We start from the raw sequence: 14,221 nt of genomic DNA, 5'->3' as shown, positions 1-14,221 counted from the left end.
CGGCGCGTCTGGGGAGAGGCGGGGCGGCCGCGGCAGAGGCTCCGCCTCCTCCCGCTCCTCGCTTCTCCTATTGGCTCCTTCCCTCTCGGCCCCTGGCTCCTCCTCCTCTAGGAAATACAGCGTCGTCCTGACGTTTTGCGGAGCCGCGTAAAGTTCCGAGACAGCGATTGGTGTAGCGCGCTGTCACTCAGGCCCAGAAAGTGCTTCCTGTGCGTGCCGCAGGTGGGCTCGGAGAAGTCTTGCTGGCTGGAACCTGCTCTGGGGCGGTGGCGGTGGGGACGGCCCCAGCGTTCTGTGACAGCCCTGCCTGCTTCCCCTCGTCCTCTCCCGGCTTGCGGCGACCGGCCACAGCTGCAGCGGGCCCGGGGCCTGGGTGAGTGCAGGCCCGGAAAGCTGCGGGACCAGGCGAGACCGCCGGGGGAGAGAGCTAGCTCCTAACAATGCCGGCGTGGGGGGCCTGCCTTTTCCTTCAGTGTCAGCGGGTGCAATCCTGGCTTTTCTATTTTAGCCCCTAAAGGAAAAGATGCACGTATTTCTAGGGCCTCTAGGTTTAAAAGGGGAGGGGGAGGAGGATAGCGTCTGCCTTTAGGGCTGCAGCGTTGTTTCTCAGCCCTTCCTCGTTGGAGCTACCATCTCGGAATACTGCGACCACTTTTCCTAAATCAGGTTATCGCTTCGCATCCTCAACATCTGCTTTTTTTTTTTTTTCCACCGAACTGTCATTCCTCTTTTGATCGTCTTGTAGTCGAACTTCTCTGAATCTCATCCTTGGTGGCCTTGTGTCCTGCACCGTGAACTTCCGTTAATTAAAAGTTAGTGACCGCATTTTTTACCTGTCACTTTGATGAGGTCAGCTTTCTTTGCGGTGTGTCATCCTTCCCGAGTTGTTAGCTTCCACGCCAGCCTCCAGATTGCATCCCTCGCACTACATGATCTCCCATCCGGAGTGTTCACTCACAGCTTCTGCACCTCCTCCCACGTCGTGGGATGGTTAGTTGCTTCCTTGGCTTCTTCCAAGAGATCTGGAAATTTCTCCTCCAGGCTGTCCTGGAGATCCGCACAGCCTCTCCACCTATCCTTGGCCCATGTTCTTCTCATTCCCATCCCTTTGGTATAGAATAAGCACGACCATTTCAAGTGCCAAAGCTTTTAAGGTAGAATGTGGTAAGAATTTCTGGTACAACTTTCACATAGTAATTTTTTGGGTCAGAATTACAGTCGTTTAGAGCTGTGCTGTCCAGTATGGTAGCCGCTAGCCGTATGTGGCTGTTGAGCATTTAAAATAGGCTGCCCAAATTGAAATGTGTTGTGAGTGTACCATACACACCAGATCTTGAAGACTTAGTACAAAAAAAATGTATAATATCTTGGTCACTTTTATATTAATGTTGAAATATTTGGGGCATATTGGTTAAATAGAATATTATTAAAATTAATTCCACCTGCTTTGTATTTTTTTAATGTGACTGGTAGAAAATTTTGAATTATTTATGTGGTTCATATTATATTTCTCTTGGACAAAACTGTGATTTAGAGCTTTGTAAGTCATTTCTAGTTCCCCTTGGTTCCACTGCATATTCAAAGACCCAGCTAATTCTCTTGAGCCACTGGGGTTATTAAGAGAAATGGACCTCTAGGGCTATGATCTAGACTTTTTGGTTTCAAGCAAAGGTAGCCATATTGTGTTTTGACCATCTCTTTTTTATTTTCACTCGAAAATTCTCTATAGCTAAATTATTTCTTCCTCTAAACATATAGTCCTCTGCCCTCGTAGCTTCATCCTCTCCTAAAAATGTTGGTTTCAATAATTCTAAAACTTCTCTCTATTGTAGACATTTATCATTTCTGGTCAGCTTTCCAATCACGTATTCAGTACCAGTTATTCCTTCAGTACTAAAATGTGAGAAACCTAATCGTCTTTGTTAAATTAACCTTTCAGTTAAAAATATTTGGTTATCAAGTCGTGGCGTATGTGTGCCTAACTTTTCACACAAATTGTATTTGAGGCCTGTGAAATATACTAGTGAAGATCAGCTTTTAAAAGAACCTCATGATACATGTTTTTGGAAATGAGAAATTATTTTGAAAATATAATGATAATTTTTTTGGAATAAACACATTTTTATATAATTGCTTTTCTGAAGTTCGTGCATACTTGGGTTTATTATAGACTGATTCTCAGCTAAAGGACACAATAGAAACCTGTCTTCCTAGAGGTTTCCATTCATTATTAGATAGATTTTCCTTTAAATAGTACATTTTATATTAATTGTGGGGAAATGAGAAAACATAGCTATTCAGATAATTAGAATGTTATTTTAGTAATATCCTAGGAATTTAGAAATTAGATGTTAGCAATTATAAAGAAATTAGAGATAGTTGTACTTTGTTTTATGTGTGAGTCAATAATTATTTTTCTTTATAGCTGAAATAGGTCATGAGACCTATTTTAATTTGATCACCGTCCTGCTTTCTTGTTCTGCTCATCCCAGAGTTCTGTGTGCGTTTTGAGATGTTACTGAAAATACTGATTTGTTTTAAAGTAGACTGCAACCTTTGTAATATGAAACATTTTTAAAAAAATATAATACCGATAGCTATTAAATTTTAATAGGTCAATTTAGGAATTAAAGTTTTCCCTTTTGCTGTCTTCTTTTGTATTTGCTCAAAAGTTTGCAAAGTCTTTTGCCTTTTTGTAATGTTTTTTAAATGGTGGAGCTTCATATATTAGATGTGGATATGGGCTTTTAAAAAATTAATTATGACTATTAACATTTGTATTGCAGATTTTTTGACACGCCTCGGACATGAGCCCCACACAGTGGGACTTCCCTGTGGAATTATGTTGTCGGCCTATGGCTTTTGTTACTCTTACGGGCCTGGACGTAGTTTATAATGCTGTCCATCGAGCCGTCTGGGATGCTTTCTGTGCCAATCGGAGGGCTGATCGGGTACCAATTTCTTTCAAGGTGCTCCCAGGAGACCATGAGTATCCCAAATGTAGACCCAAGGTAATGACGTTATGATCGCATAGGGGCTCTCCTCTCTCTCTCTCCCTCTGTGTGTGTATATCTTGGTTTTTTTTGAGGAAGATTAGCCTTGAGCTAACTACTGCCAATCCTCCTCTTTTTGCTGAGGAAGCCTGGCCCTGAGCTAACATCTGTGCCCGTCTTCCTCTACTTTATATGTGGGACGCCTACCACAGCATGGCTTGATAAGCAGTACGTGGGTCCACACCCGGGATCCAAGCTGGCGAACCCGGGGCCACCGAAGGAGAACATGTGAATTTAACTGCTGCGCCACCAGAGCAGCCCCTGTATATCTTTTTTATTCTTATTGTCTGTGCTAGAAAACCCCTGAGTTTATCAAGGCAATGGTTACAGTGATGTATAAAGAAAACCCTAGGCTTTTTCCTGTATGGAATACCCTACAGGTATCTTTAATAATAGTTGTTATTTAACTTTCTATCCTATGAGCCTAGGTTTTTCTTTTTGCATTTCTTTAAAATACCCCAACTCTCTGTAAAGACCTCTTTAGAAAGAAGGTCTCACTTCCCCATTCATCATTACCAGTATCATTATAGAATCCGTGGTCTTTACAGTTTGGTTCAATTTCACACACGTTTTTTGCTTTGTGTTAGGTCCCTGGAACTAAGCAATAGGCTGGTGATAGAAATTTAAATAAGACATGCTCTCTGTCCTTGGGGAGTTCTACATATCAGAGTGGAATAAGAAAAGGTATTAAGTTCAAAACTGACTTTTAGGGTGAACATCATTGTAGAGACTCTGATTTACCTAGAAAAATGATAATTATAATGATGATGATAATAATAGCTGCTAATATGTATGTAGTTCTATGTCGGTTTACTTTTTTAAGAAAGTTATGTATAGTGGTTAATTTGTTATTTATCATAATCTTGCGAGGTTGGTCTGAAAGTCAGTTAAGAAGACATGTTGATTGAAATAAACTGCCCACCCACCTTTTTTTTTTCTTTTCCTGCCCTAGAGCAGTGTTTTTGAGACTCATCTCTGGACCATGTATATCATCCTCACCTAGAGTGTTTATTGCAAATGTAAATGCCAGGCCTCCTCAGTTAGACTCTACTAGGTGGGCCCTGTGGATTTGGTCACCAGCTGATGCTTGTGTGTTTGAGAACCACACACTGGAGACGGTTGCATATACCCCGCTGTAGAAGCTGTGAGCTCTCTCTGAAATTGTGCAAGATATAGCATTCCTGGCCCTTACGCATTTTTTTAATGTGGTGTTTGTGTCCTGGAAGGCTTGTGGCCCAGCAGAGCTCATCCCCTTTCTCCTTGATGAATTCTCCAATTCAGGAGCTTTTCATTTTCCTATTCCTGGTTCCTTCCAGAGTCCTCAAGATTTTTGTGTCAGGATTCCTTACTATCCTTGTCCTTCCTCACTTGAGATAGACGTTGGCCCAACATGAGCTGAAGTAGTATGAGTCAGTACAGGTGCTTTGGAAGTAATTTGAGATTTCCACTGGGTTCTTTAGGGGAGATGCATGTACCACATCCCCTTCCTGTGATGTGACACTTAGTGCTGACCCCTGGTGACTGCTGTTATGCTTCTATATTTAAGAATTGTCAGGCCGGCCCTGTGGCCTAGCGGTTAAGTTTGGCATGCTCCGCTTCGACAGCCTGGGTCTGCAGGTTGGGATCCCAGGCATGGACTTAGACTACTCGTCAGCCATGCTGTGGTGGTATCCCACGTACCAAATAGAGGAAGATTGGCAGAGATGTTAGCTCAGGGCTAATCTTCCTCAGCAAAAAAAACCCCACCATTTTTTCTTTCATCCACAAGTAAGGTGAAATGCCATCCTGGCAGTATACATTTCAAACAAATGAAGCCATATTGGGTTTTAGATTTTATTTGAGTGGCTTTTACAATAACAGAAACTGGAATGGTGAGGACTATCAGTAGAATTTACCTGGAAAAGGGCTGTTTACTTCCAGGGTATTTGAGAGCCTTGCCATCATTAGAAATGCTTTGGCTTTGGTTGTTCTTTAAATGGAAGTTGTAGTGGCTCTAGGGTTGAGATTCTACCTCACATACTTGCTGTCTCGTTTGATCTCTGTAAGCCTGAATGTCCTCATCTTAAAAATGTGTCATATGTGTATTGCGTGAGATAAATGCATTTAAAGTGCCTGTCCCTCAATAACAGATGGTTTCTGCTGCTGTTCTTATCAAATAACTCTTTTCCCCGTTTGCCAATGTTTGCAGAGAACGTCCTATGAGTGGTACATTCCTAAAGGCATCTTAAAGACAGGTTGGATGAATAAACATCTGAATCTGGTGCCAGCCCTGGTGGTCGTGTTCTATGAGCTGGACTGGGATGAGCCTCAGTGGAAAGAAAAGCAGTCCGAGTGCGCTACCAGAGTGGAAATAGTCAGGTATGGGCTCTCCACTCATCAGACTGACCGGGGAGGTTGCACATGTCTGCTGTTTACTAACATTTGTGAAGGCGTCTATGTCCTGTTTAGACTGCATTAGTCATTTGGGGATTGCTGACCTCCAGGGAAACTTGTTCACTTCCTAACAGGTAGCATTAGTATTAGCTTATGTAGTGCTAAGGTATGTGAAGAAATTTAGAAGACAGATTAGTCCAAATTTCCAAGTGCCTTTTCTTGCATTTATAGTATGTTTTTGGAGGTGTAGTAATTTTCTCCTTACTCTCGTGAACCTCTTGCTTTATCACCACTTCAGTTTTGAAATACTTCATTCTTTTGGATCACTGCTCTGTAACGTACCACTGTAAAGAAGTAAGTTGTGTTGTAACTCTTACGTAAAGCTATAGATTAAACTTTGCTTTTAACGCAGATGTTGTAAGGATTAGAAGCTTGATGTGAGATTATACTTCTAAAATTTAAATCATTGTGGCATGTATGTTTCTTTGTATGCAGGAAAAGATTTCCTCTAATCTTGGGGTTTTTTAGTTGAAATTTGTCTTTCTTTGATTGAATTATTGAGCTTGAATTTAAGTGAAGTTCCGAATGCATTTTTTTTTAAACAATTTAATTATTTAATTAATTTTATTATTCTTTTTCCATTGCAGGCAAAGTTTACAAGGGAGAAACACAAAAGTTGCAGTGGTTCTGATTCAGAAGAAAACGCCTTTGCCCCCAGGTATCAAAAGGTTGATTAATGATGAATTAATTACTTTATACTTCCAATTCTGTTATCAGGAGGCATAGTTTTTAATGGTAAAATCTTTTATGTGTTTTCAGTTATGGGAAAGATGGTTTTTTAACTTTAAAAAGTACCGATAATGCGTGCATAAATGCTTACTGTAAGAAATTAAAAATTGTAAGGAGTGCAAATCTTGTTACGTTTTCCTCCCCAGGTTCTACTTACTTCACCATGTAGGCACATAGCAATTGACAAAACAGTTACTCTCTTCATTTTTTTAAAAAGGAATGTTATTTGCTTATTGGAGATTTATTTGAAATTATATTCCTTACATAATATTTATTTCTTAATTTGCAGTAGGGCAAAGGAAAATACTATAGGATTTCTAATTTTCTTTAAGAGAAGATCTTAGTTTCAAATGCTTATTTCTTCTACCTTCTCAGACTTTGAGAGGCCAAAATATTTTTTTTTTCTATGTTGAAACATCCTAGTTTGGAAACCACTTTTGTGTATTATTGCTTCCATTTTTAGTTATGGTTTTTGAAATAGTTATGTGGTGTATCTGTTGGCATTACTTGGCCTGTCTATCTTGGCTCAGTAGGAAATTCCACAGTGTTTTCCTAATGGATATGTACTGTGTAGCTTCTAAGAACCCCGTAGAACTCCCAAGGATGCCTGGGGTCCTACTTGTATGGGGAAAAGTGGTTTGGGGTTTTATTCTTAATTACATTGTTCGCGTTTGGGGAAACATTCACTTAGAGAAATACATTAATTATTTTATTTCTCTTCATCTTTGTGGGGTTTGGCGACAGGAGAAGATGTCATTGCTTCAGAAAGGGCTGCAGCTTTATGCAATGCGTGCGAACTCTCAGGAAAGTCTTTGTTTGTGCTGCCCCACACTGACCACCTTGTGGGTTATATTATAAGGTAAATAAAGGTCTTCAAAAAAATTTTTTTAAATTGTTCATTAAGCATTGAGAAACTGGTAACCTAGACCTATTTGTTAAAAAAAGAAAGTACACGTTCATGGGAAAAAAATTAAATGGTACAGAGGATGTAAGGTAAAAATAAAAGTCCTCTTTGTCAACTCCTTAACCTTCTCCAAGTCCTTGAGGTAGCCACTATCAACAATTCATTTGCTTCCTAAAAATGTCTTTTTATCTAAAAATAAATGTAATCATACAACATGTACTGAACTGCCACTTGGCATTACCTCATTGACACAATATGGACATCTAGATCAACTTCATTTTTTAAAAAATACTTCTGTGTTTTTCCATTGTGCTTTTCAGTAACTCCCCCGTGTCCTTTTGTGACATACTGGTCCTTTTATATGACAGTGGCTCCATTTCTGGCCTCTATTTTGCTCCCCTTTTGATATGTTGATGTATATATTTAAATAATTTTTAAGAAGCATCTGAGGCCCACCATACCTTAGATATCTTTGCAAAGCCTTTGTATATAAAGGAATATTACGTGAGGACACAACATTATCTCACAAAATATGTGACCATTATCCATTGTTTTCTAGCATTTAGTATTGCAGAGGAGTTTCATAGTATTAAATTAATGGCTAGGATGTATTTAGATGTGAATATTTTCATTGATCTTAACTATAAAATGGTTTTCCTTTTCATTCTGCGTGTGTCCTTCTTAAACTCAAGAACAGTTTAGTTTATCTTTGATTATTGCTTCTCTGGCATCTGTTCCTGTCTCTCAGAAGCAAACTTGTGAAAATGAAGTACTACAGGAAGTTTTATGGCGTTCTCATTGCTATCTAAGTGACAGGGCTTCTAAGAAAGAGAATAAATTCAGAAGGAGAAAGCATGAAAAGGCAACAGAGTCAGATGAGAAGATGAACTGCAAGAAAAGTTAGCAAAATAAATCTCCACACTGGAAACAAGAAAGTCAAGTCAGTAGTGCTAAGGATAAAGTGGAAGTGGAAGGCAGAGGAAAGGGGTCCTGAGTTTGACTTTTAAATGCGAGCGTGTGACCCTGAGAGGCACAGAGAGGAGAGGGGCGTTTCCAGAGGGCTGGCAGCACATGCTGACTGCTGGTTCTTCCCCCGAGGCTTGTCCCAGGCTCCCCACTGGCCTTTCAGTACCTCTCTGTGCATTGGACAATTCGGCCTTGTACTTGGCACTTCAGTGTTTCCCAGTTCTCACTCTGTTCTTGTCACTGTGCTTTCATGCTCGCTCCTGCCTTCCAGCTCCCCTTTTCTGGGCTCTCTTAACTTTTAAGGCTTAGTTCACACGCAGCCTTCTTTACTTGTCCCCTGTCCTATAACTTACTCCAGTGATTCGTTACTGGGGTGAGGTCTCCCTCCAGGAAACGTTTGGTAATGCCTGGAGATGTTTATGATTGCCGCGACTGAGGCGTCCTGTGCTGGCATCTAGTGGGTAGAGGCCGGGGATGCCGCTGCACATCTGCAGTGCACGGGAAAGCCCACTCAACAATCACCTGGTCCAAAACATCGATAGTGTTTTGGAGTGCGGAGCTTGACACACCCTGCCTTAGCTCTTAGCGAGGCTCAGTTCAGCTGTCGTGGCTAAGATATGCGTCTTCAGACTCTAAAAAGGGTGTCTGAGTGACGTGCTGCTGCAGCGGTAGCAGAAAATGGAGTCCACGTGATCTTTGTGTGAATTTTGCTAAGATGAATACCATGTATTTTCTGATAAACCTCTGGAGTAAGGAGCTGCTCGTAATCAAAATTTTAATCTAAAAGACCTGGTAGGATAAATTCTATTTTAAGGCAGGTCAAATAATAAATTTAAAATGCAGATGTCTCTGTGTGTATTTTTATGTGTGTATATATATGTATGCATGTGTGTGTCTTGAAGTCGAATTGGTTCCTGCCTTCATGGAGGAACTAATTTAGTTGGTGAGATGGAAACATCCATGTTAAATACCCGAGCATGCGAGTGTAGGATCTGTGGTGGAGTGTGTAAGTCCTGTAGGATTTCAGAGAACGTGTGCTGGATGTGGCCCGGGCAGGCTTTAAAGAACAGGAGGGACAGCACTTGTGCTGTGAGGTTTAGGTCAGTGGGAAGGAAGTAGTAGTTATTTGGGGCAGAGGAACATCATGAAAAGAGTGTGGATATTTAAAATTCAGCTAGTTTAAATCTCTAAACGAGAAGACTGAGTTGGTTGGATTTTCTCTTGTAGGATTCAAAGTCAAACTCAAGGTCTGCTTCCCTGAGAAAGCGTTCTTAATTGTTTGATGTCACCTTAAAAGTATAATTTTGGAATATCTACTAAAAGAATTGATCTTTTCACTAACCTCGTCCTATCTTGACTAAATCTGTCATTTATTCATTTATGTCCTTTTGAACTGGCTGTATTTTTTTTTCTCCAAAAAACCCACCCTCAAATAGTATAGAAGTATATGGATTAAAAAGTTAGTCTTACAACTCTTATCCTATATCCAGGGATATCTCTATAACTGTGTGATCTGTTATATTAGAAGAGAGGGAAGGATTTGGTTTGACATAACAAGTTTACAGGAAATAATGCTTGCTCTCATTTCTCTGTATTAACTAAGAGGTATTTTATCTCTGAGTGCACATCCAACTTGAAAACTAAAAGCAAGGTTATCTTTCATCTTTACTGACATAATCTAGGTTAGTAATACAGATTTCTCTGTTGAGAAGATTTTTTTTTTTTAATCATTTAGGATAACCTATAGACATTTCTGGCTGCCATAGATTAGACATCCCAGTCTAATTATTTTCATATTTTAAAAATTTAAAAGCTTTAGCTTTGAAAGTAGAAAATCTTAACCTGAAAAATCAAATTAAAAGTATAATACCTAGGGGCCGGCCTGGTGTGCAGTGGTTAAGTTCGCACGTTCTGGTTCGGCCGCCCAGGGTTTGCCGGTTCAGATCCCAGGTGCAGACATGCCACCACTTGGCAAGCCATGCTGTGGTAGGCGTCCCACATATAAAGCAGAGGAAGATGAGCACGGATGTTAGCTCAGGGCCAGTCTTCCTCAGCAAAAAGAGAAGGATTGGCAGCAGATGTTAGCTCAGGACTAATCTTCCTCAAAAAAAAAAGAAAAAGAAAAAAATACAATACCTAATTTAAAAGTTTTTGACTTATCCATTTTTTCCTTTTTTTTTCACGTGTTTTCCTTAGATGTGTTTAAACCCTTTGAATACAATTTCAAAATTCTGTTTTGTTCTGAGGAGGAAAAACCTTGAAGTTCAACCCTTATCTGACTATGAATTCAGCTTTTTTTCCTGCCCTAGGCAGATACTTCGGATATGTACTTCATTTCACAAAAGGAGCTTTCAGTTGCTTACCCATCTCTGGTCAGATTTTCTTTGTTCTTCTGTAGTCTCAAAGTTATGGCAGGAAGCAGACTTAAACCATACAAATGTTATTTCACCCCATTTGCCAGTTCTCATTTTTGGTCCTTTTCCCATTAATTTTCTTATCCTTTAAACTCTAAATTAAAACCACAAAAAGTAGTCAAATCTAATTGATTGGATATCTGTTTCTTTCAGACTTCTTATAAAATTATAAAATAATAGAGGTGGGGGCTGGCCCCACGGCTGAGTGGTTAAGTTTGCGCGCTCCACTTCGGCGGCCCAGGGTTTTGCTGTTTCGTATCCTGGGCACAGACATGGCACCGCTCGTTAGGCCACGCTGAGGCGGTGACCCACATGCCACAACTAGAAGGACCCACAGCTAAAATACACAACTATGTACTGGGGGGTTTTGGGGAGAAAAAGGGGAAAAAATCTTTAACACAAAACAATAATAGAGGAGGAAGTAATATAGAGACTACCTAGTTTTTACAAATTACAAAAAAAGTGATTTTTATCAGTTATTTCTTGGATTGTAAATAATTGGAAATGGCTCTTGGGAGGTCTTACGTTTAGATTTTTAATCTGGAAATTCAGGTTATATTTTGCTTCCGTTTTTAGCTTAATCATGAAGTGAACTAGACCTTATCTCCGTTGGCATTTTACTTTCAGGTCTTACAAATAAGATTCTTGAAAACAGTTTGGTTTAAAATAACTTCAGTGTTTGAATGTTGGTGTTTCTTTTTTAACAGGTTAGAAAATGCCTTTTATGAACATGCACAGACTTATTACTACACTGAGATCAGAAGAGTGAAATCTCATAAGGAATTTTTGAATAAAACAACACACCAGGTACGTGTTTTTTCCTAATGAAGGAGACAATAGAAGCATTCTAGAGAGATTATTCATCATGGATTATTTTTGAGGAGATTATTAAATATCTTTCATACTTTGATGTTTTTAAAAGGCTTTTGTACTTTTAAAGTTATTTTTAAAGCTTTTAAGAACTAATCTGTCTTTGTGCTCTTTGCCCTTAAAGTTCTTAAAGATAGATACAGCCTTCTTAACTATATTTGTTTGTTGGAATAATTCTTGAACTTTAATTTTGAATATTTTCCTTCATACTTTTATGTCTCCTTTTAATAAACATTATTATAATTTTTAAGAGGATATATGTAATAATGGTGTTTTTTAAATTCTTTTTTTAGCTTTTATTTGTTAGACATCAGTTCAAGATAGCTTTCTTCAGTGAGTTGAAACAAGATACACAAAATGCTCTGAAGTAAGTTTCTAACAGTTGCCGAACTAAATTTTTTTTATCTTTATGTTAACAATAATATATTAATGGCAATTTCTAAATCTCAACCAAACTTTAATTTTAAAATGTTTATCTTGCTTAGATTCAGGTATGTAATAATCACTTTAATTTGTCTAGAGGTGAATGGAATATAATATTTTGGGATTTTTAAAAAAACTTCCATTTTACTATCAGAAATAAACTTCATAGTGTCATAAAGATTTCTGGTCCAATTAAATTTCATGATCTAAAGAAACATAATATTAAAATTTTTCCCATCCTATTGCCTACTACTTACTTGTATATTCAGTAAAATCCTTATGTTAAGACTGATTTCCAAAGTTAAATATACATTAAACATTATCTAAATCAGACTATGAATGTCGTAAGGTGTGTAGTGCACTTATTCAGTTCAACTATGGTTTTATTTTTAATTTAGTTTTTTTGGTTGATAATGCCTGTCATAGCATCATTTTTCATTCAAAGGCTCTACTTAGAGCTTTGAAGAGTAGTTGCATATGTGTGGGCAGTGGTCAAGCATTTAATTCTTTTGCTTTTACTAAGCATATAACATGATCTCTTTCTGGCTTTCACTCAGCTTTTGAAGATTGACAGTGGCAGTGTAACAAGTGGGTAAAAAACATCTATCCAGTCATGAGCCCATATAACAACGTTGTGATCAATGACAGACCGCATATATTACAGCAGTCTCCTAAGATTAGTCCCATATAGCCTAGGTGTGTAGTAGGCTGTGCCATCTAGCTTTGTCCAAGTACACTCTGTGATGTTCACACAATGACAAAATTGCCTAATGCATTTCTCAGAACATTTCCCCAGTGTTAAGCGACGCGTAACTGTATATCCTAAAATTGAGAAGAGGCTAAGTGTACAGGGGAGAAAAATAGAGAAATAAATAAAAATAAATCCATTATTCAGAGGAATATTGCAGAAACCTCTTCTGTTTTGTTATTGAGATGTTAAGCACCAAATTATGTTCTCTAAATCTTAACAACTTCATATAATTATAGCTGGCTTTAATGTTGTTCATTTTTTATCCATGGTATTAGTTAAAACCTTCAATTCCACTTCAGTTCAAAAGTAAAACTGGAAAGAAAAATTTTACCCAGAGAAGTTAGAAGTTAGGAATTTTCTTTGGAGAAGACAGATTTTCTCATTACCTCCCATCTCTAGGGTAGGCCTCCTTCTGGGCTGCCCTTTCTCACACCATTGTCTCCATCAGCACTAGCCACCCTGAGGACATTTCCCCTCGCCAGCCTATACCCGAGACCAGTGATACCCACTTAACTTGTAGAGATCCTTGATAGAAAAGCTGTTGACCTGTACTGTCTTGTCTTTTTTGTTAATAGAATTTCTATTTGAGAAGCTTGTAATGGTGCTTTTAAAAAATACTTATTTTTTTCAACAGAATGCTAATTTTTAATGTAATTCTGGATGATTGTCCACTTTACTTTCATTTTTGAACTTGCTTTCTATCAATTATTAACAGATGTTAATGACAGAACAACATACATGTGATGGCTCTATTAGTGAAAAGTCATTGATTACTTCCACACATTATTAATCAATATATCATTTTCCAAGAAATCAGAGATTAATATGTATATGTTATTATTGAGCTGTCGAGTGCAAAGAAATCTTGAGTAAATATTGTCTGTTACTTCTAATAATTTTTTCTCAGGAATCTTTTCTTAAAATTAATTTATGTCATAATTAACCACCTTCCCCATGTTTATATTAGGAATTATAGGACCGCCTATAATCTGGTACATGAATTGAGAGCCCATGAAACAAATATTCTGGAAATTAAGACTATGGCAGGATTTATAAACTACAAGGTAATAGTTCTATTCCAAATAAAGAAATCTGTCCTTAAATGTTAGATTGTCTTAAAAATTTGAAAATCAAAGTTAGTTACTTGTTCTGAAAAGTGAATATTTGATTAATTATGCTCTCCTCTTTTATGTCCTGTGTCTCCAGGAGCGCCCTGGTTCTTAGGAGCCTAATTGTAATGCTTAGTTTTGAGTATGGGTCCTGAGTTCTCATTTAGAGCAGTTTTACTTTTGGAAAACTCTTTGAGGAGGGTCTTTTGTTTATTTGTAAGTGGGAGCGGGAGGGAGTGAGAAGAAAGCTGCCTTTATTATTGAATTTTAAAAGATGCAACGTATTAGAACTATGTAAGCCGTCCTTGGTTTAACGACACAGCCATGGAAAAGGTGTATCTGTTTGCCTTAGGGGAAACTTTTAGCTGTTATTTGAGCATTTTAAGATTGTATATGGTAGAAATAGATGCCCCCAGAGCACAAGTGGGGGCTGTTTGTTTTGCATTTAATGTTGCACACTCATCTTTTAAAGATAGCTGGCACTGGGTTGGTGACGTGAAGGTGAACAGTTTAATTCGCTGTGTGAGTGTAACTGGTCCAGCTTCTACAGAGAACATGTTTGTAATGAC

General features: G+C 38.4%; 1 protein-coding gene across 1 annotated transcript in view; it reads left to right on the top strand.

Moving 5' to 3' along the window:
- Positions 1–221: 221 nt before the first annotated feature.
- TRAPPC11 (trafficking protein particle complex subunit 11) overlaps positions 222–14,221 on the top strand; it is a 47,421-nt gene continuing 33,421 nt past the window's right edge. The window contains exons 1-8 of the mRNA XM_046648430.1: positions 222–373; positions 2,787–3,011; positions 5,242–5,411; positions 6,074–6,144; positions 6,960–7,074; positions 11,207–11,306; positions 11,663–11,736; positions 13,511–13,607. Coding sequence (XP_046504386.1) covers positions 2,808–3,011; positions 5,242–5,411; positions 6,074–6,144; positions 6,960–7,074; positions 11,207–11,306; positions 11,663–11,736; positions 13,511–13,607 — 831 coding nt within the window. The 5' untranslated portion in view covers positions 222–373; positions 2,787–2,807. The remainder of the gene's footprint in view (positions 374–2,786; positions 3,012–5,241; positions 5,412–6,073; positions 6,145–6,959; positions 7,075–11,206; positions 11,307–11,662; positions 11,737–13,510; positions 13,608–14,221) is intronic.

Source organism: Equus quagga, chromosome 22, assembly GCF_021613505.1.
Source record: "Equus quagga isolate Etosha38 chromosome 22, UCLA_HA_Equagga_1.0, whole genome shotgun sequence".
NCBI lineage: Eukaryota > Metazoa > Chordata > Mammalia > Perissodactyla > Equidae > Equus > Equus quagga.
Note: the sequence above shows the minus strand (reverse complement) of the source record. Positions and strands in the feature narration are given on the sequence as shown.